The 24,895-nt window shown below is 55.0% G+C and overlaps 1 protein-coding gene across 2 annotated transcripts in view; it reads left to right on the forward strand.

Moving 5' to 3' along the window:
* The first annotated feature begins 11,247 nt into the window (after window positions 1-11,247).
* The window catches only part of ASB2 (ankyrin repeat and SOCS box containing 2), a 41,627-nt gene continuing 27,979 nt past the window's right edge, over window positions 11,248-24,895 (forward strand). Inside the window, exons 1-2 of one of the 2 annotated variants that reach the window (XM_066342660.1) lie at window positions 11,248-11,553; window positions 20,353-20,630. In XM_066342660.1, the coding sequence (XP_066198757.1) occupies window positions 20,425-20,630 (206 nt within the window). In that variant the 5' untranslated portion in view covers window positions 11,248-11,553; window positions 20,353-20,424. The remainder of the gene's footprint in view (window positions 11,554-20,352; window positions 20,631-24,895) is intronic. The other variant, XM_066342658.1, reaches the window with a different exon arrangement.

Consider the following 24,895-nt stretch of genomic DNA (forward strand, 5'->3'; position numbering starts at 1 on the left):
GCTCAAGCCAGCAACCATGGGGTCATTGATCATGTCTATGATCCCATGCTCAAGCCAGCAGCCCCACGCTCAAGCCAGTGACCTCGGGGTTTTGAATCTGAGTCCTCCCTGTCCCAGTCCAATGCTCTATTCACTGCGCCACCACCTGGTCAGGCTGGAGTCTCTTGCTGTTATCACCACTTATTAATGTGAGACTCATAGAGCCACGTTTTACCATGGCAGGAACACCAAAGGCAGACGGAACCTCCCTCCGCAGCTCCTCTTCAGTCATGAGCCTTAGATGAGTCCCTGAACCTCCCTAAGCCTCAGTTTCTTCCTCTGTGAAATGGGGTTGACAAGAGTACCTAACTCAGAAGTAGCTGTGGGATTAAACTAGCTGATATACGCACACACTTAGCACCTGGCACATACTGAGTGCTCAGAAAACGTCACTATGATTTCTATTATTCTGCCTCGCCCACTCCCAGGTCCAACCTTTGGGCCATTTTCGGGCCCATGGTTGTTTTTACCTAAGGCCGGGCCCTGCCTTGAACACTCTCCAGCCAAGCTGGAAAAGGGGCCAGTTCTGTCTGGGTCACTGCCCCCCCCCCCATCCCCAGCTCTCAGAAGGTGACTGAGCGCTTTCCAAAGTCTCCTGGGAACTACCTGGCCCTGGGTGGTCACTCCATCCACTGAGCTTGGTGGGTGGGGCCTCCAACCCCTGTGACATTAGCTGCCCAAGCAGGGGCTGAGAGTCCCCAGCTGGGGATACTTCTGCCAGCTCCCTGGGTGACCTTGACCCAGCCCTCTCCTTGTTATCATTTTTTAGGGAGTCCTGATGTTCTTGACGAATGCAGCCAAGGAGACCCGCAGGGGCAGCAGCACGGAAAGGGGAGACCCAGAAGAGCACGGTGTCCTGGGAGCCAGGAAGAGGGTCACGGGTGGACTGATTCCTAACCCGCCCCAGTGCCCCCAGACGGCCGTGTGACCACGCGCAGCCTCCACTCCTGTGATCACGTCACCTTTCAAGGTAAAAGGATTCTGCAGATGTAGTTAAGGTTCTGATCAATGGACTGTGAGAGGGGGAGACCTCCTGGTGGGTCTGAAGCTGCCTGTGAGCCCCGGGAGCACCGGGCAGTGACTGCGCCCTCAGCTGTATCCTAGGGGCTCAGTACAGGGCAAGGCCACATATATATTTAGTGGGCACCCTGTGAGTGTCATTAAGTGAGCAGGTCAGGGTCTCTAGTCAAGAAGCCGCAGACCTGGGCTCCCAGACCCCTAGCCAAGTGCTCACGCTGGCCATGCAGCTGCCCCCAGGCGCTGTGGCCCTGTGTGCTATTGGGTCAGGGCTCAGATGACAGACACGGCTGCAGGCTGGGAGTGGACCCCTGCCCTATCCCTGCAGGGGACCAATTAAGAGAGGGCATTGAGTGTCCCATGCACATTTGCAGAGAGCAGCAGACACTGTGAGTGCCCTGCTCAGTCCCCCACCCTGACCGCTCCGTGCACAGCTCCAGACTTCCACCTGCCTGCACCTGCTCGTCTCACCCAGACCCCCTCTGCACAGGTGAGCAGCCCTCAACCACCACCTGAGGGGGATGTCTAAATACCCTGCGTCTCTGTTCCACACGGCGCCCGGAGTTCCCTGCAGCTTGAGGCTTCAGCTGCCCACGCCCTTTATCAGCCGACTTCCCTCCTGTGTCTCACTTCTTTTCTCCCCTGCATGTATGGTGGGATCTTGTCCCAAAGCCGCAGTGTACACTCACAGCTCTGTCTCAGGGTCTGTTCCTGAGCCAGGATTCCAAACCGAGCACTGCAGCCTCATATCTTTGGGGCTACCAGAGGTCCCCTTCCCCTGCGGCTACCAGAGGTCCCCTTCCCCTGCGGCTACCAGAGGTCCCTTCCCCTGCGGCTACCAGAGATCCCCTTCCCCTGCGGCTACCAGAAGTCCCTTCCCCTGCGGCTTCCTCAGGTCTCCCCGAGTGCTGCCATTTCCAGGGCAAGAGGGCCTTCCTCCTGAGAGCAGAGCTGGGAGAATTCCTCAGCCCGCCCGAAGGCAGGGGTGCGGGGGATGCGGTGCCGGCCAGGATACCATACCCTGACAGCCCCGCCTGCCACTTCCAAGCCCGGCCTGTAGGAACCTTCCAGGCGCCATTGACCATGCTCTTTCCTCTCCCACCGCCATGCAGGCGAACACGGGGACCTTGGAAGTCGCACAATGAGAAGATGGCAGAGCTGCCACGGAAGCAGCCCGGATCCCTGAGTCATCACGGTGCAGAGAGCCACTTGCTGATGAAGGATCCCGGCTGTGTGTACATTGGCAAGGGAGAGAGATAAACTTTTGTGCTTGGGCCGTTGTTGTTTTGAGTTTTGTTACAGCAGCAAATCTTTACTAATTCAGAGGGATGAGAGGCTGGGGCTTGGAGGTGGACAGACCTCAGCTCAGTCTTGACCTTGTTTCTTAGTGTCACAATTAATCTCATTGCAGACTGCCCTGGAGGAATGACTGTCCCTGTGTTACGGATGAGGAAATTGAGGCCCAGACTCACATGGCTAGGAGGTGCCCGGAAGGGAATTCAGTCTGACTCCAAACCCACTTCACAGTTCGTGGAAGGGCTCCAGGTCTTCCAAACCCTCTCTCTCCAGAGGCACTTGTCCTGGCTGCCGGCCCCTCCAGGGCTCTGCTGTGACCTCAGAGGTGAAGCTGAGAATCCTGCCACAGCACTGCCAATGCCCAAGCCTTTTTATGTGAGCAGGGACCTGGAATGCCTCTGCCCACGGCCCTGGGGGGCATTTTAGGGGCTGATGCCAGGCAACTGGGGCGATGTCTGAGTCAATCTCGTCTCCTCTGAAGGCTATGTTCCTGCCCCCACTGCCCCAACGTGACGAGGAAGCAGCCCCTAGCTCCATCGCCGCGTGGCACATTGTAGTGTCTTCAAGGCCACCGAGTCCTCCAGTCAGGGGTGGCTGGAAGTGCCCCGTGACCCGCGAGACATGAGGACACCATTCAGGCACCCTGTAAATGGGATCACTAGATTTAGAAAGAAAAATACAAGATACCCAGGAGGATACAGACGCCCGACCAGCACCAGACTTCCTGGGTCAGAAATCAGGTCACGAGACACGGCAGCCTGGAGATTAGCTTCAGGCCCTAACAGTCCCTCTCGGGGACATGCGGACCAGCAGACACCTGATCCCGGGCTGGGCACTGCTGCTAATTATAGGCCCAGAGCGGACAGCAGGCCAGCCAAGAAGGGGCACAAAAGAGGCCCTATATCAACAAGAAAAGTCAGGTCTCATCCCCGCAGCCCCGGGGCTGGCTGTGCCTGTCCTGCAGGGCGTCCGCCTCGGAGCACCGCCCTGGCTGGTGGCAGGCGCATGTGTGTGTCCAGGTCACACGCTCCGCCAGGTCAGGCCAGGGGCTATGACAGTGCAGTTTGGAGCTGATGCGGGTCAGTTTCAATGGCACCAGAAAAATTGGGAAGTAAGGAAGGAGAGAAAAGAATAGAGAGAAATAGTTTAAAACTGAAGCCCTGTACTAACAGAGTGAACTTTGAAGTGACCTGGGAGGGGAGGTTAAATACCAGGATTCAGAGACTCTTCCAAAGTCATTGTTATCCTATTTTTTATTTCCAGATTTGAAAATATTTAAGTAAGCCTTGGTTGATTATTCAGTTGATTAGAGCTTCATCTTGATATGCCAAGGTTACAGGTTCAATCCCTGGTCAAGGCACGTACACGAGTCAACCGATAAATACACAGATGAGTGAAATAGCAAATCGATGTTTCTCTCTCTCTTCCTCTCTTTCTAAAATCAATTAAAAAAATTTTTTAAAGAAAATAGGTAAGTTTGCTTTGAACTCCAATTGATTTACAATTTGAGTTTTTAATCTCACAAAGCACAGATATGTGGGTGCAGCAACGTACAGTGCTCAACCTGGTTTTGGCAACGCCGCCATGCGGCCCCCCCTTCCTTCTTTTCTCAGGGCTCCAGGAGGGGAGAAGGTTTGCACAGAACTTTCCAGAAGGGCCAGGACTGGCACCTTAGTGGGTAGGCCTAAGCTCTTTTTACTACATCAGGTGCTTCTCACCCCACGTGTGCACACACATGTACACCAAAAAGAAATGGAGATCTTTTTAGAAAACAAGAGACTTCAACAGTTACTTAGTGTTTTTTTCAGACTTGTTCATTTGCCAACTGCCCTGCCGACGGGTGGATTGCATTCACCTCTTCTCCTGACTTAAAGAATGTAAGCTATGTGTGTGCGGAGTGCATGTGATCTAAGCACTATCGGTGCACGTGGGTGTGTGTGTGTGTGTGTGTGTGTGTGTGCACGCGCACGCACGAGGCTGAATGCACCAGTTTCCAGCAGGGGCCCGGCCCTAGCAGGGCTGAGACCCACCAGGCCCCCTCCCCCCTTTTCCTGCTTAATGGAGAAACTCCAGCCTTCACGGTGACCACTGAGGCTGTTCTCTCTGCTTTGCTCAAAGAACGGCTGCATTTCTTTCTGCTGGTGACCTTCAGGGCTGGTTTACGAGCCCTGTTCAATGAGCCAGCCCTGTGACAGTCACAGGCATTGGAAATCCAAACACCCGGCCCTCCTGACAGCAGCTCTTCCTGAAATCCACAGCCACCCTCGGGGATGGAAGGGCCCCCCCTCCACCATTCCTCCCCTCCTCCACCCACTCATTCTACTCCCACGGGCCTTCCTCCCACCACACCCCACTCCTCCTGCCGGGCTTTCCTCATGGTGGCCCCGTGGACATTCAGACTGTTCATTCTGTGTTGTGGGGTGGTGGGCCTGTACATCGTGGGCCAGTTGGAACATCCCTGGCCTCTTCTCACTCGATGCTGGTAGCGACACCTCCAGCTTCAGTTGTGGCTACCAAAATAAAATGTCTCTAAGAATTGTCAACTGTCTCCTGTGGGGAAATTGTCCTCACTTAAGAACCATTGTGTCCAACCGAACACCATCCCCTCCTCCTCTGTCAGGAGGTTCAAGGTAATAATGGTCTCTACCATTTAGAAGTCTTTATTCTACTACATACATATATAATATATATTAACCATTGCAATTTTCCTATGAGACACAGGTACTGTCATTTTCCTCCTGTTTTATAGATTAGGAATCCAAGGCTCAGAGAAGTTAAGTAAGTTATTCAAGAACACACAGCTGTCATGTGGTGCAGCTGGCAGGTGACTCCAGTCTGGGTTCTTAGCCACTGGGCTCTGCAGGGACATTGGGGGCAGTCACCTTACCAGTGAGTCTGTGCTGGGAGCGACCCCAGCTTGACCTCTTGAAATGGGAACAAGGAGACCCAATGGCATTGACACCCTGGGACTGTGGTCTCAAGCTGTTCACCAGGGCTCATGGTCTATTACAAACCACAACCTCCCCGCCCCCAAACATTTCTGGGCGTCGAGCATCTTCAATGTGCCCATGAGGAAGTCCAGCCTGTCCTCTGCGCTTGTCCCCGTGGCATGGCGGGGCCCCTGCCGATGGTCCCAGCACGGCGGGACTTAGGGGTCTACAGCATGAAGTGATTATCAACCGCTGAGATCACACTGTGAGCCCGGCGGGAGCTTCAGAAAAACACCAACGGGATTTCTGACGGCTGTGGCCTCGCAGAGCCACGCTGAGCCCCCCTCGCTCCCCAGGCTTGGGCTCCCCGAGTTCGGGACGGCCCGCTGGAGCAGATGAACCCGGGGACCTTCCAGGCTGACGTTCTTTGTTCTCTGCCCTTTCAGCTCTGCGTGGGGCAGAGGCTGTGCAGCCAGAGGCGTCACCATCCCTGAGGTCAGGAGAGTCCCACCCAGAAGGACCTCAGTTCCTCCCCGCGGACAGAGACCCCTCCCTGGCAGGATGGCTGTGCATGTGGCCAGCCACATACTGGGAGGGGCTGGTACGTCGGGGCGTCTGCCCATGCTTCCCCACCCCTGGCTGTCAGGACCCCCAGTCCACCTGCTGAGTGCCTGGTGGAGCCCCACACCCAGGACCCTGGCCCTCCCACCAGAACAACAAGCCCAGGGCCTTGTCCGGAGTGCCAGGTCTGGCTGACGCCTCTACAATGTCACATCGCTGGTGGCTTTGGGCTCCCCGGGGAGCGAGGCCAAGGTGAAAGCTGGAGCCTGAGCACAATCAGCCCCCCTTCAGCTGGCTGCCGCCACACAAGTGCCAAATGGGTGACAGCTGTCTCTCTGGGGCAGCGGCTTCGCTCGCCGTGAGCTCTGTCTCCAGAGCCGCTGGGCAGACACTGCATTCCCGAGGCCTCTGCCTTCTCTCCACCACCGCTACGAAGGGCACGGCCTACCTCCCGGGCCAGCTCTGTCCAGGTGGTGAGGGGCCGGCCGGGGGTTGGGGTATTCAGCAGTGTCCTGCAACCAGGGGCTGATCCCTAGGGAGGAGGGCGGGCCTGCTGCAGGCCCATCTCGTGTGAGGGAGGACTTTTCCCCCAGCTCTGCTCTGAGCACGTCTGTGTGCACGCACAGCCTGCTCCCAGCAGCTAACTCAGGCACGGGCCACTCAGGGTTTCACTTTGTTCCCAAGTTCCCAAGGGTGACCCAAACATGGCGAGATCAAACCACACAGAGGCCAAGTGACCCAGCTAGTCCACAGAACCAGCAGCCTCCAGGTCAGCTCAGCCCAAGGCCTACGGGACGCCTGACTCACAGGAGATGTCTCCTCCACTCTATGGCCCTTGCAGGTGGCTGGTGGGGAGGAAGAGGTCCCATGCAGCCTGACCAGGCGGTGGTGCAGTGGATAGAGAGTTGGACTGGGACATGGAGGACCCAGGTTAAAAATCCCGAGGTCTCCGGCTTGAGCACAGGCTCATCTGGTTTGAGCACAGCTCACCAGCTTGGGCCCAAGGTCACTGGCAAAGGGTCACTTGGTCTGGTATAGCCCCCAAGTCAAGGCACATATGAGAAAGCAATTAATGAACAACTAAGGTGCCACAACGAAGAATTAATACTTCTCATCTCTCTCCCTTATGTCTATCTGTCCCTATCTGTCCCTCCTGTCCTTCTCTCTGTCTCTAGGTCTCTGTCACACACACACACACACACACACACACACACACACACACACACACACAGAGGTCCATGTATGTGCTTAGCCCTGGGTGGACTGTTTGAACCCTGGGATCGCATTTAAGCCCCGGAGCAGTCATGGCAGAGAGGTGTCGTCACTGCCCCAGCTCAGAAGATGAAACTGAGATTCCGGGAGGTTCAGAGCTGTTACCAGGGTCCACAGCAAGCAGGGACCGAGCTGGGATGTCTGACACCAGTGCCCATGCTGGAAGCAGGACTAGGTGGTGCTAACTGTGATTGTACCCGGGTGGCATCTCCCAACAAGGAAGATGGCATCTGCACAGGGCTGGCCATGCGTGCCCCCAGCATGTCCCCATCAGGCCAGGACCCCTCCAGCGGCAAGGCACTCACTGGAGAAAGCCAGCGCTCACAGACAGACAGTACTGGGGCCATGGTTTTCTGCTGCAGAAGCCCCCTGACCTGGGGCCGAAGCCCTGGAGCGGACTGCGAAGATCTCACCCTGCGCCTGGGGCAGGATAACTCAGTGCTGGCGGTTCGGGATGGTTCGAGACTCCCAGTAAGGAGCAGGGAGCGGCACTTAGGGCACGAGACCGTGATGTTGGCCGAGGCTCGGCCGTCTCCTTCCGTCCCGCTGCTCCACCCTGGTCACTCGCATCTTAAAGGTCATTCCTGACCCAAGAAAGCCCGGCCAGCTGCAAAAAGCCCCGTGTGCCACGATGGAATTTGCACCTCGGATCTGCTAATGTCGATGAAAACCCTGATAAGATCCCGCTGATCCAGTGCGTGTGGGTGTTGGAGAGAATGGGGCCCTTGGCAGTCCCCAGGGACCCTGCTGCTGTGACCCCTCCATACAGGGCGTCGCCGGGCATGAGGCTGGTCTGCCTTCTCCCCACCAGAGGGGTGACGGTTACACCCTCACTCTGTTCTCCGTAAATGGAATCACTGTCTTCTTCCCCAGGGAGTTTGCCTTGGCCCCTGAGCTGGGAAGTCGAGGTGGGTGGGTTCTGAATGTTCTAGAAGAAAGACATTGTCCGTCCACCACACCCCACAGGGCACAGGGCCCATTTTAAAGGAAGGAGGAGGGAAGGAGCCCTCTGTGTCTCCCAGCCGCCCCGGACTTGGGGCTTTGTCTGCCCTCCCCACCCTCGCCACCTGCCATCTGTCCCCCCGCGCTGCCACCCCCCCAGCACGCTGCTCGGAGTGAGGATCAGTATCTTGTCTGTTCCCCTTCATCTCCTGAAACCAAAATAAACTGTTATCCAAAGGCAGCCAGGGCTGGGGGCCAGGAGCCAAGGCTGCGGGGTGCTTATTTTAGCGGGTAACATTCCACCGCCGGGTCAGAGCGGTCCCAGCGCTTGGCAGGGACCCACATCCCAGATCCCGCCACCCCGTCCCGCCCGCCCCCTTCACGGGGAGAGGAGTCACCATCATAAGGATAATGTGCAGGGTCTGGCTGCCTGTGCAGGCCCTACCAGGTGTGGGGCTCAGCGAACTGCCACCCCAGCACGCGTGCGCGCGCACGCACACACACACACACACACACACACACATATCTTTATTCATGAGAATTCAGATGAAATTAAACATGAAGGGGAAGCCTGGTGTGTGTGTGTGTGTGTGTGTGTGTGTGTGTGTGTGTGTGTGTGTGTGTGTGTATGTGTGTGTGTGACCAAGAACCAAGCTGAGGCTGGAGACAGCGCCCCAGTCCTCCCCAGTTCAGACCCAGGAGCTGTGTGGCATGTGTGTGAGCACATCCATTCAACAGTTATTTAATGAGCACCCACCATGTGCCAGGCAGTGTTGTAGGCACTGACAGAGAGCAGTGAACAGAAAGACTATGCTAGAAGGGAGAGACAGGCAATGAACTAGCGACAAATAAATCTATAATAGGTGAAGGGGGCTAGAGAGTGAGGGAGGGTGGGCCACGTGTGAGTCCTGGGGGCTTTCCCGGCAGGGTCAAAGTCTTCTTCTTGTGCTCCTGAAGGATGACCAGTTGTTTGGTTTCGGCCTCTGCATCTGTCCCTCATTTACCCTTTTCTGTCCCTGTAAAAACCCTCCTTAGAGGCCCGTTCCACAGGACCACCTTGGGGACCCTGTCCAAAGTTGGGGACCCTGGGAAGGCTCCAGAGACCACTGAGGCCAAGGCTTCTCAATGTAGTTTGTCACCAGGGACGTGCAAGATGACACCACTAGTGTCCACCAGAATGGACAATATAAAAAAAAGGTGGAAAATACCGAACATTGGTGGGGACATGGAGCCCCTGGAACTCTCACCCGTGGCTGATGGGGGTGTCAGCTTGCAGCAGCTAGGGAAACTGCCGGGCCGTCTGACCAGAGCTGACCACACGCCTGCCCCGTGGCCCAGCGAGGCCCGTCTGAGGTGTCTGTGCGACAGGAACGGGCACACATTCTCAACCAGAGGACATGCACTTGAAGGTTCACACTTGCCCCAGACTAGGAACTACCCAAATGTCCGCCAACAGCAGAATAAATAAGCCGTGACCTAGTCATACCACGGCATACTGCTCAGTGATGAGAAGGAGCGACCCATAACTGCTCGGAACAGTGTGGGTCAACGCCGCATATGCCGTTGAATAAAAGAAGGCACAGGTGTGATTCCATTGGTATAAAATTCAGATCAACCTGCGCTGCTAGAGGTCAGGAGAGTGGTCCCCCTTGGCAGGGGGTGGCAGGGGGTGGAGAGATGGGGACACGAGGAAAGGGAGGTGCTGGGGTGCTAGTAATAGTCTCTCTTAGATTTAGAGGCTGGATGTGTTCAGCTTGTGACAATCGGTTGAGCTGTTCACTTATGATACATGTACTTTTCTGTGGGTGGGGGTGCATTTTACTTGAATAAAAAGTTTTAAAAAGTCAGTGTTGTTCGAGCCTTGTCTCTGATGAACGAAACCAGAGCCTCTGGGGTTGAGGCAGGTGTTCTGATGTACAGTCAGGGCTGGGACCTGCCGAATTAGCCCAGTTTGTTCACCGTCGAGGTGAGCGGCCTGGGATGTCAGCCGATGGGCCGACCTGTCTTGGTCTCAAGCTCTGTGGACCTGTACCCACAGCACCACGCCTCCCGACTGGGCTGAGGTAAGGGCCAGAGGAAAGCACGTAGTCACCGATTTGTATTTGGAGTCCTGTAGGGCCCTTGTTCTGCCCCAACGTGTAGATCCCCCTTCCGTGGGGAATGGAGCTGTGGATAAAGCACTGGCTTGTATCACGCAGGTCTGGTTCAATCTAAACCACCACTTCTACATTGTGGGATTGTGGACACACTCCCCGACCCCTCTGAGTCTCGGTTTCCTCATCTGTGAAATAGGGGGATGATAGCATTTGCTGGGAAGGCTGTGCGCTTGCGGCAGGACGGTGTGGGCACTTATTAGTCCCAGTGCGACTGGCCAGCCCCTCCTCCGCTGCCCACCCCCAGTGTGCTTTCTGTTCTCTCTGTCGTTCCACTCACCATTTGGCCGCCTGGTTTGCAAGAGCTGAGTCTAGACATAAGTCAACAAGATTTGGAGAGCTAGTTTCTCCAGTTCTGTCGACTTTAAGAGGTTTGTCTGGACCGGGAGGGGGAGGCAAGGCAGAGGGCCACCTGAGAAGGCCAAACCTGGGGAGGGGGCTGTGTAGATGCAGAGAGTAGAGGGGTCTACGCCCGTCTCCAGCAGGGGCCCGTGGAAACGGTGTGTCCAGGGACGCACTCCCAAACTTTTTATTGCTAAGAAAAATCTCTCAACAGTAAAGAGAATCCAACAGCCCTTCTCTGCCTTTCCCTTGTACCCCCACCATGTCACCTGGTCAGAGAGGGGCTGACACTGAGCTGACCCTGAGGGGCAGCCCATCCACAGTGGTCCAGGGGGACTGTCCCAGCTAGGGAGGGACAGACACAGTTCAGCAGGAGCCAGAGTAGCCGGGACGAAGCCCGTCCTTCATCCTTTATTCTCTCCATCACCTCTCTTCATGTTCCCTCTTTTCTTCATCCTCTTTCCTCTTCCCATCTTTCCCACCCTTTCTTTCTCCCTTGTTCTGTCTATCTCCCAGTTCTGTCTCTCCGTTCTCTTTCCCTGTCTCTCTCTCTCTCTCTTTCACCCTCGGCTTCTCTCTCCCCTCTCGCTCCCTCCTGGGCAGTTCCAGAAACATACCCATATATGGCCTCCATGTCAAGGATCCCGAATGATGACGTCACGTGAGAGCCACCGCTCCAGGATGCTCTGTGCAGCAAAGCCCGTCACTGGTGCACCCTGGAGGAGCTGAAGGCAGGACCGCGGCTTCCTCTGTGCAATCTCCAAACAGGAAATCTGAGATTCACAACATCTTATAGTTTGGCTTGCCATCATTGGTCATGCGGTGGACCCGAAATAAACTCCCTGCTTCAAAGGAGAGCGTTTCAGAGCTGCCAGGCAGAACGGCCAGAAGCTCAGGTCCAGGGCAGAAGGAACACTCAGGGAGCATGTGCTGAACTAAGACACTCGCAAGAAAATCCTTTTTATTACCCCTGAACGGTCCCATTGTTTCAGAGCCTAAAGGTAATGCTTGCTTTCAACTTTCTTACGCAGACCTTGAGCGACACTGCTTGGCTGGCTTATTCGGAACCTCTCCTAGTCAAACCACTTTCTTGCGTCTTCCTCTCTCTCCCGTTCGCTGGAGTTATATAAAGCATGCTGGTGACTTTCATTTCGGGTCTGGGGGACATAGAATTGGACATCTGCATGTACTTAACCATTCTTGTGGAGGACTCTTGCTCAGACTACCACTTTGCTGTGCGCTTCCAAAAATGGACATGCCAAGGGAGTTATCAATGATGCCATTGTTGGTCCGTAACCTTGGGCGATATGTGTCAGACAAATGGCTCTCAGAAATGCTTTTATTTCGGATGAATAGATATTTCCATATATGGGGGCATCAATTTCATGTGACCTTTACGGAGCGCCTGTGTGTGCCCAGGATTCTGGGGCAACGGCGACCAAGGTGCCACACGGGTTCTACCTGCAGCGGCTTGGGCTTTAGGAGAGGAAATAGAATTTGGAAACAAAAACTGTGGCTCACAGTAAAGAATGAGAAATGTTACGTGGGAACGCAGAGACGCAAGAATACCATGTGTGCGTGCATGTGTGTGTGCGTGTGTGTGTGTGTGTGTGTGTGTGTGTGTGTGTGTGTGTGTAAACATGGGGACACGTTCAACAAGGAGATGGTCTTTGAAGGGATGAATGAGACGTCATTAGGCAGGGGGTGGGCGGGGGGAGGCCCCCCAGGTGGAAGGACAGTCTGGCAGAGGCAGACAAGTCAGGTGGGTCTGGGTGTTCGTAGACGGTGTCGTGCAGCTACGGCAAAGGGCCGTGAAAGTCAGAAGTGGGGGTGACATCGGGAGGGGGAGCTGGAGGCAAACGCAGCTCCCACTGTGTCGGTCAGAAGGGTGGAACGTGTTCTGATTGTTTCTGAGCAGAGGAGGGGCAGGCGGGATCTGATTCCGGAAGCCAAGGGAATGAACTAGAACGAGGAGGCAGGGAGGCGGAGACTCTTAGGGCTGGCAGGTAAATGACTGCGACCCGCGGCTGGGCAGGGACCGAGCCTCCCATGCCACCACACAGGACAGAGGAGTAGCCTCAATGAAGGGAAAGCTCGTGCATGAGGCTGGGGCTGGAGGGATGTCACCGGGGTCCCCGCAGAGCCAGCTGGGCCAGCACACCAGCCACAGCCCTGACGGCTGCCTTGAGAAGCCGGGGGCAGTGAACAGCGAGGCAGCCGGTGGCAGATGCTACAGTCACTTACAAAACACTTGGACGGGCCCCGACAGCTGTGGCAGGGCTGTTTACAGCACAGCTCCTCCGGGGCTGGCAGAGGCCTCCCCTGGCACCCTGCTGGCTTGCATCACCCATTCTTCCACAAGCGGGCCAGGCTACAAGCGCCTTGTGGGGGAAGGGGCATCTTCTTCTTCCTCCCTGGGGGAGAGGCCCCATAGAATCCACCCCTGGGAACTTTACAATTGATAACAGCACAGTCAACATCCAAGAGCGTTCACTGAGCACTTACCACCATCTCTTGTGGTGACTTCGCTCAGTTACTCTTTTTGAGGGCGTCATGAGTTAAAAATGATTGTTACTCCTGTTTCCCAGATGGAGAAACTGAGTTTCCGAGAGATTAAAAGTCTTCTCTAAAGCAATACACCTAGGAAGTATTGAGGCTGGGAATCAAATCCTGGACTCTTGGTCTATGAGCCTCCAGTGCCTACATTCGAAACCATGGCCGCTTGCAGCCTCCCAGGGGACCGACCTGTCCCTGGCACAGTCGGGGCATCATAAGACGCCCATATATCAAGGGCAGGCTAGATCCAAGACAGCCTTCCCGCAGGAGACACAAAAATATCTCCGGACCTGACCAATGTCCTTCCGCGTCTGAGCGGCAGAGGGGCAGGCTGCCTGGAGGAGGCAGCTGCCACAGGATTGATTTGTATCTTTACTTCTCACCCCTAGCTCCTTCTCTTGGACTAATTAATGCCCAGGAGTATAAATGCAGTCAGTAAGAGCTCTGGGGTTGAGGAGAATGTTTGGGGGAGGTAGTGCTGATATATAAGTAAAGTGATTCCTTACCTGAACTTTGTAAAGAAAGGACACAGAAGAAGGGGGTGGACAAAGAGAGAAAAGATAAGGAAAACAGAGAGAAGAAAAAGATTTAAATAAAGGCAGAAAACGGCGGGGGGTGGGGGCAGAAAGGAGGAAGTTCTTACTAGAAGATTTTGGTGTGATCTCGATTAGAAGATTTGCAGCCAGCCCTGCTGTTGGGTCCGGGTGAGGAGGGGACTTGGGAGGTCACCCCTGCCCGCTCCTCCTGTGCCTTCCCACTCTGCAGTCCGGAGCTAGAGCTTCCAGAACTCTCTGCCGCCCAGGGGCCAAGCTGAGGAGCCCTGTTCTCCCGGTGCCCAGAATAGGGCTGGGCAGGCTGCACTTGGGCTGAGGAGGGGCGGGAGCAGTGCGGTTGGAAGCTCGGAGCTGGACCGGCAAGCCCCGCCCTTCCCACTCCCCTCCCGGGCCTTGGGCACAGAGGGCAGAGCCTGGTGTCCCCCGCGCCCTGGGCAGAAGCGGGGTCAGGGGCCTGGAATCCTGTGTCCAGACCTACATGTGGCTGGCCGCCAGGGGAGACAGACAGAGAGATGGGCCAGGAGACGTGGGAGAAGGAAGGATAGCTGTGCTGAGGCCAGACCCCTGCAGGGCCCGAGGGGAGAGAAGTGTCCTCCAACGGAGAGGCTAAGGTGACAGTGACCCACGGAACTAGAAAGAGACTCAACAGCTTGGTGACAGTGACCCACGGGACTAGAAAGAGACTCAACAGCTTGGGACCCAAAGATACAAAATAGAAACGTGACATTCGTTGATGCTTTTCTTAGCTGGTACTCATAGCACCTCCATTTCAGACAGAGTCTTGGGGCGACAGACCCTCACCCCTTAAAACCGTTCACAGAGTGTCCGGGGGCGTGGTGAGCGGGTGCAGAGCTAGCTAGCTTTAGACAGGTCCCACTCCCTGGCCATCACCTCTTACCTGGGTGACCTTGGGCCAGCCGTGCCCTCTCTCTGGGCCTCAGCTTCCCGTCCAGCCAGCAGGGAGAGGAGCCTGCACTGTGGGGTCAGCTGAGGCCTGCAGCCCTGAGCAGATCCCACTGGTAACATCCTGCAACCCTGGCCCAAACCCAAAGCCTAAGGTCCCCGGCGCCTGAGAGAAGCCAGGCGCTTGAAACCAGCATCAAAGTCTGGGATTAGTGATGCTGGGAGGAGCTTTTGAGCATCTTTAGAGTCTGGACAAAAGGCTTAAACTCCCAGCAGCTGTGAAGCGCTGGCCACCAGCAGCTGAAGGCCTGCCAGCTCTGCCCCATGGCAAAGGCCCACCCTGGGGCTGGGACCCGGGCCCTTCTGGAGGAGGAGTCCAGTGAGGGGCCTGGATTCCACTCTCCCTTCCCCCCAAGGCCAGCTCACCCCTTAGCCCGAGCAGATACTTTCAGAGGAACTAACCGCTGGCCACCGCCCTGATATCCATTGTCGGAGGGTCGGACGATAAAAGGGGCAGGCAGGCCTAGTCTCCACCTCTCTGCCACTTACAGTCTGGGCCCCAGTCTCCGTCTGGCCCATGGGAAGAATCTTACACTCCGCCCCGGGGATGGAGAAGGTACATGGTGCAGTACGTGCAAGTGGCCAGGAAACAGTGCAGGGACCCACAGCACCAGCAGTCTTTATAGTGTAGGTTTTAAAGCAACAGGACCCAGGGAGGGGGAGCGCACTTCAGTCGCTGACTGCCAGAAGCCCTCCAGCTAGATGTGTCTCCTCAGACTGCGCAGGACGCCTCTGGATCCCCCGGGAACAGCAGACCAGAAAGATAAGCTCACTGGATTTCAAGGAATAGGGTTGGGGACCCCGGGGGCCAAGGAACAGCCCGGGTCATTCCCTACTTCCTCGTGCAGCTCCAATGAGCCCAGGCAGCCAGCTGTTAGGAGTACCTTCGACTAAGGGTTATGTGATGTTTAGAAAACCTTGAAACTTTTGGGACAGAAAGATAGATGGATTGTTATGTAAAAACTGCTCTGCTGAAGTTTCCCAACTCTGTGAGGATTCAGGCCCATAGCCAGCAGTTAGAGCAACAGGAATGAGGGATGGTGCCCTGGGAGGCAGCTCAGGATGCCTCAGCCATCAAATCAGGGGGGGCTTCCTGGTGGAGGAGATGCATGCACTGCATCTGGAAGGATGGCTGGCCAGGTGACAAGGCAGAGATGGGAAGGAGAGGGATGAGTGGAGAACTCAGATCCATCTACAAATGACCTGAGGACTCACCCTCTGGACCCAAGTCCCTGCTGAGGGGGAGGTTGGCATCCTGGAGGGTGGCGCCAGTCCCTTCTTGCCCCCTGCTCCCCCAGCCATGTTCCCCACCCTCCAAACTTTTTGACAAGACATCCAGGGAGCCCCCGAACAGCCACAGACTCCACCCCCACCCCCTGGTGACGGATCCCCCCACCAGCCCCCTGGCTGTCAGCGAGTCTGGATTGGTGGGGAGAGGAAGGGACTGGGGGGAGGAAGGACCACTTTTCCAGACACTGTTAATCCTCACCACAGCTCTGCGAGGGCTCCTGCCTCTATGCCCATTTCACAGATGTAGAAACTGAGGCCCAGCTTAAAAGAGTACTGTTCTGAGTGCTTTTCATGGGTTAATTCAGGGAACCCTGTCACAGCCACTGACACCCATGCCACCTGGGAGAGGTGGTGGGGGGTCCCCTGGAGCCAATGTTTGAGATGCTACGAAGGAGGCAAGAGAGGAGCCCCTGGAGGCCCCGGGGGTGCCCCAGTCTGCTGTTCTGAGCTGGCCTTGGGTTGACTACTCTTGAGCTCCTCTCTCTGCAGGCCTTGACTGGGCAAAGCCCACTGCATGGCCGCTTTCCCTGGGAAAGGCTATTTTTCGTCCCAGCCAGCCTCCCAGAGGGTCCCTTGAGACCGCTGGCCTCTCTCCAGGACTCAGGCCTGGAACTCTGCCAGCTCCCAGCAGCGGCCTCAGAATCCAAGCTGAGTAGAGTGATGATGGGGAACTGAGGCCCAAAGAGGAGGAAGGCATCGTCTGGGATCTCTACTCCCCTCACCATGATGTAGCTACTCTTATTATGCCCATTTTACAGGTGGAGAAAGTGAGGTTCTAAGAGGCCACACAGCTAATAAATGGTAATGCTGTGATTTGAACAGGGTCAAAGCTAACCCCACAGGCTACTTCATAACTGCCCGCCTGTGCTAAGGCTGAGCTGCCCCATCTTTGGGAAAAGACCCCTAGTGTCCCTGACAGACACCCCCAATCTGTAATTGCATAGGCCCAGTGATGGGGAGTCCCCTGTGAAGCAGCCTGGTACCCGAGAGGCCCAGCACTAAGCCTGTGCACATTGAGTCTTCTTGATTCTACAACCAACCCTGTAGCCATAACACTTACTACTGTCTCCATCGTGCCCATGAGAATTCTAAAGATGGGTGATTTACCCAAGGGCCCTCAAATACTGAGGATCTCAGTGCGGAAAGCTAGAGACGACCGAGCCCACCGTGGGGTAGGGGGTTCGCCCTCTTAAAGGCAGGAGCCCTGTCCCTCAAGGTCCCTTCAAGGTCAGTGCCCACCTCTTCCATCTGGATGGGCCCAGAACATGACGTGGTGCACAGGGCACAAGTGTAGGCCAGGTGACTGGGCTGAGTGAGGGCGGCAATACACCCCCGCCTGCTGAGACCCCTGAGTGTGCCCCGGGGGTGGGTGGGTATCAGTTACCGGGACCGGTGGTCCTGGAGTTCCCAGGAGCACTGGATTCGAGTGAGGAAGACAGCTGCAAAGCCCATCTTTACAGTTGTCTGTCTTCTTGCAAACCCTTGCCTTCCCTCCCTGAACCGTAACTGCCTCATCTGTGATGGGAGCGTCGGGCCCTTGTGGAAAGAGGAGAGGTGTTGCAGAATTCATAAGTTGAACAAACAATGTCCTTCCCTTCTAGGGCTGTTGTCAGGGCAATGCCATGGAATAACCGACTAATGGAAAAGGGTTTAAATGTCACCGCCAACGTGCGGGGGAGGGCCTGGCAGTCCGGAGTTGGCTGCTGGAGCCTGGCCCTCCCTGGCTGCCTTCGCCCTTACAGCATCTGGTCGGGGAAGGGCACAGTGCCTGAGTGCTGTCCGCCCGCCTCTGCTCAGCCCTCACCAGGGCCAGCAGCTACCTGCCCTGGGCGAGGACCCAGAGGGGCCCCCGTCAGATGCCTGTTTTACCTCTTCCAGGCGGCCCACACATGTCACAGCTCATGTATCGCTTCTATAGCACAGTCAAGTCGGTTGTCTCATTCCCAGTTTTACTGAGAAAGGAACTGAGGCCCCGAAAGGGGAAGTGACTTGACCAAGGTCATTCAACTAGGAAGTTGCAGAATTGAAACTAGACGTTAGAGTTCCTGCTATCTATATCTACGATCCTTCCACTCCTGCCTGGCCCCCTATTCCCCCATGAACAATGCTAAGTTCTATACATATAGTGACCCTGTTGAGGCTGCCAGTGGGGATCCCCAGGGACAGTGTTTGGGGTTTCATAGCACAGAGCTAAAGCAAACATCTCATTGAGTTGTAGAAGTTAGAATTGGAAGAGCCCTTGGAAACCTTTCACCCTAAACCTTCTTTTTGCAATAAGAAAACCAAGGCCCGGAGAAGGAAAAGAACAGGGACTTGGCCAAGGTCAGGTGGCACTGTAGTGCTCCCATAGGTTACCACCAGTCTGACTTCTATAACCGCAGTTTAGTTTTGCCTGTTCTTGAACTTTGCGTACATTGGATCATGTATCTATGTGGTCCCCCGACCTCCTTAGCTCAGGGTGATTGCTGAGACGCTGTCATGGGTAGAGGCAGAACGTCTGTCTCATTGGTGTGGACCATCCTTCACGTGAATGTACACAATGTGGTAACCCGTTCAAATGCTGATAGACATTTGGGCTGTTTCCAATCAGTTTTACTATGAATAGCACAGTGGTGCTGTAAATATTCTTGAACTTGTCTTTTGGTGGACATATGTACATAATTCTCTTGGACATAGGGCTAGGAGCAGAATTTTGGGGTCACTGGACATGTGTATGTTCGGCATTAGCACATGCCATTGATTTTCCAAGGCGGTTTCCCCATCTGACATTCCCAGCGATCGTGGTGGGCATGCTGGTTGCTTCACACCCTTCCCAACACTTGCTGTTCCCCACCTTTTCGACGTGAGTCATTCTGCCGTGTGTACAGTGGTAGTGCTTCGGGGTCTTGGTCTAAACTTCCCCCAAACCCTTAGGAAGTTAAGCACCCTTACATTGGGTTATTGGCTGTTTGCATATCCTCTTTGTGAAGCTTGGGACCTAGACTTTTGGGTATCAGCTGACCAGAGCCACAAGAATGTTGCATTCAAAGTATCCCAAATAAGCATTTATTTGCATGCTCTGAGGCTGCGAGTCAATGCAGACAGGCTAAGCCACCCAGGCTGGGCTTACTCAGCTTTAGACACAGGCCCTGCTGGGCGGGGCTCCCCTGGGCAGGTCTGGCTCAGGCTGCCCCTGGGGAGTTCACTCTGGGGCCCAGCTCAGGGCACTGCCTCTAGGGGGAGCTCTTCTCCTGGCGATGGCAGAAGAGCAGATCCCACCGCACAAGCACAGATAGATCAAGTGGCTGCTTTATCAAGTCCACCAACGTTCCTCGGCCAGAGCAGGTCTGTGGCCAAGCTCAATCTCACTGGGGCAGGGAGAGGGGACACTCTGCCTCCAGGGAGAGGGGGTGAATATTTGCTGAGCAAACCAAATTACACCACTGGTGTTCCGGGTATTTTTAAAAAGACATCATGTGACTCTACTGCTCAGCCAGGGCTAAGAACCACTGACCAAACAGTCATGCTGTGTGTCAGTCGGTCAAAATGCAAATCAGGCTTAGTGCATTTTACTTTACTTCCTAAAAGCAGTTGACTCAACCAAAGTCCATATCTCCCTGAGGAGTTTTGTTTTTTAGCAGAGAGTTCCTGGACTTCACATGGCAAATTATTTTTACAATTGATTTGAACTAGATCACGAGATTTTAAGTCCCGGGGCTGTGTCTGACTTGTCAGTGATATTCTCAGGCCCAGCACAGTGCAGGGAAAGGGAGGGATGCCAGGAGACGATGTTGTTGGACAACTGGAAGGAAGGAATATAAGCGCCGTGTGTAGGCTCCGGGAGGGCAGGGAGATTTGTCTGTTGGAGTCATTGTTGTGTCACCCATGCTTAGAAGAGTGCATGGCATAGAATAGGTGCTCCGTGAATAACCTCCACTCGTGAAGCATGCATGCATACATGGATAAGCTGTCGGGGACGGAAGAGTAAATGATGGACGAGTGGACGGTTGGTTAGATAGATGGAGAGCTGGCTGGATGGGAGGATGGATGGAAAACGGGTGGGTAGATGTGGACAGAATGATCGGAGGGCAGATAAAGGAAGAATGGGTGGACGCTGGGTGATAGGATAGATAAATGAGTACATGGGTAGGAACATGAATGGGTGGGTGGATAAACGGGCTGATAAGTGGACAGATGGGAGGGTGGTTGGATAAATAAGTGGGTGGGTGGACAGACGGATGCATAGGAGGGTGAATAAAAGGACAGATGGGTGATGGTTGAGTGAATGGTTGATAGGTATATGAATTGGTGAATAAATGAGTGGTTAGGTGAATCATAACAATTAACAGGTGAAAAATGATTGTGCAGTTGCCAGAAGATAGCCCAGCCTTCCCAGTGGGTAAACATAGCTATTGTACAAAACTGTTGGTGACCAGGATGGGTCTGGTTTCCTCGCAGGGTTTTCTGATTCGCTGCTTCCTCCTTCCCACCGAACGTCTCCTCTGGAGGCCGGGTGAGGGGCGCCCGAGGATGGCCACAGAGATCAGAGCTCCGGGCAGACAGCGTGCCATTGGGACTGAGGAGTACAGCCTGTACAGCAGCCTGAGCGAGGACGAGCTGGTCCAGATGGCCATTGAGCAGAGCCTGGCTGACAAGACCCGGGGTCCCACCACTGCCGAGGCCGCTGTGTCCGCATGTGCCCACCGCCAACCTGCCCACTTCTACCCATGGACCAGGTAAGCAAGGAGAGGCCAACAGGGGCACTCGTAAGGGGCAGATCCCAAATGCTGTGAATCCAAAACCAAGTTATCCCAGTCTCTCGGATGCATTTTAACACCTTACTGACTCACACTTACTGTCCAAGCTTACTGAGCTCTGACCGTGCCCAGTGCCGTTAGGTGCTACACGCACTGTGCCTGACTGCATCCTCTTAAAGACCTCCTGGAGATCCTACGCTAGGTGCCCGTTTTACAGATGAAGAAACCGGAGCTCAGGGCTGAGCAACTAGTCCAAGGTCACACAGCGAGTAGTGTTGCCGTGGCTTGGCCTTTGCCTCACTGGCTGCATGTTTAAATGCAGCGGAACTGACGCTGAGTCCGGCCAGAGCTTCCAGCCCTGTCTATGTGGTCTCCTTGGGAAAACTCGTCTGAGGAGCAAAGGACATGTCCCCAGCAAGGCCATCCTGCCTCCTTGTTCTGGCCCCCGCCTCCACATGGCCCCCTCCTCCCAGCCCCAGGGCCATCAGGAGCAGCACCGTGTCACACCAACAGAAATATGACACGGCCCACAATCGCAATTCCACATATAGCATTTTGAATGTCCCAATAGCCACATTAAAAAGTAAAGAGAGACAGGTGAGATTAATTTATGCCTAAAATATGATCATTTCCATGTCATCGATATAAACACTACGAGAGAGATGCTCCCATCCTTGTTCCTCACACTGAGCCTGTGGAATGCAGCGTGTGCTGGGCGCTGGCGGCATCACGCCTCCGTGCACACTGCCCACATCCCAGGGCTCACTAGCCACATGTGGCCAGCGGCCGCCGCGCGGGACAGCACAGAGCTAGCGGACACCTTCTTTGTAGGAGGTGGGGGACAGACACACGATTAAGCATTGGACCTTAAATGCTTTTAGAAAAGAAATAGATAAATTAAAAAAATCTTTTTAGCAGGCCCTGGCCAGCTGGGTAGCTTGGTTGGTAAGAACGTCGCCCTGATATGCTAAGGTTGTGGGTTCAATCCCCAGTCAGGGCACATACAAGAACCAACCAACGATGGCATGAATAAGTGGAACAACAAATCTCCTCCCTTCTCTCTCTCTCTAAAATCAATTTTAAAAAATCCCCCCCCCCCAAAAAAATGCTCTGCTCACCACTCATTCCAAGTCGAGCGTGTATTGGGAAGTGGTGACAGGAGATGGGAGTTGCTGTGACAGCTGTGTTGGCGTTACCCTGAGGCAGGCGTCCCCAAACTACGCCCCCCTGAGGCCATTTACCCGACCCCCGCCGCACTTCTGGATGGGGCGCCTCTTTCACTGGTGGTTAGTGAGAGGAGCACTGTATGTGCGGCCCTCCAACGGTCTGAGGGACAGTGAACTGGCCCCCTGTGTAAAAAGTTTGGGGACCCCTGCGCTGAGGCATGGGCCGCACACCCCATTGTCTGCAGCACCCCGCCACCTCCCTGTGTGACTCTGGGCAAGTCACTTAACCTCCCAGAAACACAGCTTCATTTTTTAACCCTAAGAGTAAGGACAAGAACAACAACAGCAGGCAGACGTTTTCCAATGCCCAGCCCCAGCTGGTAAGGACGAAGGTGGCTGTTGGTGTATCTCAGCCTGTCCCTTGATGAAACCTACCAGGGTGCTTCCAGGTGACTCTGGCCCTTGCTGAAGCCAGACCAGCCCTTCTGGTCGGGCTGGGCAAAGGCCCGTGATGTCTGTCACCAAGGAGTCCCTTCTAAAGGAGAAGGCAGGCCACCTCCTTGGGCAGCTGGAAGGCTCTAGGTTACTGTGCTGCCCCTAAGGACATCCTGTTTTGGGACCCAACCTGAAAAATGGAAACCCAGAGCTGAGAGGACTCACGGTGACCCGCGCTCTGGGAAGTGCTGGTTCCTCCCAGGTCAGCCTCAGTCAGACCGCAGTTTCCTCTTTCTCAGGAGGGGGCCGGAGGACGAGCAGCCTCAGCTCACTGAGCCTCCTGCACAAACCAGCGCGGCCGGCCGAGCCTCTGCAGCCTTCTCCCAGCGTGGGAGCCGCACCCAGGCCGCCCACGGACACTTAAAACACGAGAGCTGAGCAGGCCCCTGCATCCAGACCCTGACCCCCTTCCTTCCTAGTGGATAAGGAAATAGAGACCCACTGTAGAGTGAGTGTAAACATTCATCCGGCCTCCTGAGAAATAAAGGTCTCACGGAGAAGCAAAATGACTTATCCAAGGTCACGTGGCCCTCACTTAAGACCCAGGCACAAGTAATGTAGGGGAGAAGGATTCAGCCCTGTATCTTGTCACTCTTTACTTTTTAAAATTTTTATTGACTTTATTGGGGTGACATTGGTTAGTAAAATGATAGAGGTTTCAGGTGTACAATTTTATAACGTATCATCTGTACACTGTGCCATGTGCTCCCCACCCCGAGTCAAGTCTCCTTCTGTCACCGTTTATCCCCCTTTGCCTTCTTCTACCCCCACGCCCCTTTCCTCTGGTGGCCCCCACACTGCTGTCTGCGTCTGCGCGTGGTTTTTTTCCTTAACCTTTTCACCTTGTCCACCCAGCCCCTCCCCCAGCCCTCCCCTCTGACAGCTTGTCAGTGTGCTCTCTGTATCTATGAGTCTGTTTCTGTTTTGTTCGTTTCTTTTGTTCATCAGATTCCACATATGAGTGAGATCATACGATACTTGTCTTTCTCTGCCTGGCTCCTTTCACTCTTGCTGTGACCTGAAACTTTCTAGGCTCAGTTCTGTGCCTTTGTCTCCAAAAGGAAGCCGGGCTTCGGCCCTGCTGGGGCGCAAATCCCACGCACGTGATGTGAGTGGGATTCGCCTCCTCCCCTAACGCACACCGAGTGCTCCCTGTGTGCCCAGGGCGCAGCCATCCCCTGAATGTGCGCAAAGCCACGCTCGCTGGGTCTCTCTGTGCCCATTTTCCACGTGACAGAGGATCAGCACAGCGGGGCAGGGGCTGCGCCCAGGTCCGCCCGCCCTCAGTGCAGTCCCTCGGCCAGCGCGGCCGAGGCTGCAAAGGCCTCTTCCTGTCCAACACCCCCACCTTGCAGTGGGGCTTGGGTCTCATGACATCCACCTGCTACCCACAGAGACTCAGGGGCCCCAAAGTCAAGGGACACACGGGCTTGTGCTCACACGCACACACGGCATCACAGGTAGTCAAGACCCGGTGGAGTCCTTGTTCACTTTTTATCCCCAAATATCATACTTTCTACCCAAATAGACCCAGAGCAGGTTTCGGAACCAGACATCACGCATGTCCCCAGGGCCTCCACATGGCCAGCTAGCTCCTTCTGGTCCTTCGGGTTTCCGACGAAATGTCACCCCCTCAGCAATCCTGCGGGACCCCCCTCCCAGGACACGTGGTCACCCTTTTCTTACTCACTCGCTTTCTTGGCTGTTTTCTCCCTGGCCCTCACCACGACCTACAGTCCCTGGTCCCACCTTTAACCTGTGAACTCCCTGAGGGCAGGGACAGGGAAGGCTGATGCCTCGCAGCCCCAGCCAGGCAAGCCCGGAACCGACCACGGATGAAATGAATGGGTGAAGACACGGACGAATGAAGAGGCATCAGGGTGGAACGAGGACGGGGTGTGGAGGTTCAAATCCTCCCTTCATCACTTACTGGCTGTGTGACCTTAGGCCCTTCACTTAACATCTCTGAGCCCCGACAGCCTTATCCTTAAAATAGCAATAACAGAAACGTGCGGAGCCCAGCTCGCAGGGTTCTTACGCAGAGCAAATCCCACGAGGAAGGCGCCCACGCCCTGCGTCCTGCGCCCTGCGCCCTGCGCCCTGCGTCCTGCGCCCTGCGTCCCGCGTCCTGCATTCTGCCGCTTGAATCGACCTATCCCCGTCTCTTCCCGGACTGCCCTCCTCACAACTGCCTCTGTTTGTGTCACCCTGAGAAGGCTTTAAACGGCTCCCTGAGAGTGTCCCCAACTACATCGTGTGACCTCCTTGGGGACAGGAAGCTGCTATTCCTCACTTCTTGCTCAGTGCCCAGCAAAGAGCCTGGATCATTGTAGATGCCGGGAATGTTTTCAGACAAATACGTACATTTTGAAACCAATAAAATTCTCTAGGAATGTAAGTTATTGGAATGACAACTGTGGATATAAAGATCAACTGAGTCTTTGAGATCCTAGAAATGAAAGCCAGACCACAGCCCAGAAATAAAATATATATAATGTTCCCTTTTAGAGCCATTTTCCAATTGGCTTGTCTCCCACCACAATGTAAGAGATGAAGTTTGAAAAGTGTGTGAGGATCCACCTT

The sequence above is a fragment of the Saccopteryx leptura genome, chromosome 6 (genome assembly GCF_036850995.1).
Source record: "Saccopteryx leptura isolate mSacLep1 chromosome 6, mSacLep1_pri_phased_curated, whole genome shotgun sequence".
NCBI classification, from domain to species: Eukaryota; Metazoa; Chordata; class Mammalia; order Chiroptera; family Emballonuridae; genus Saccopteryx; species Saccopteryx leptura.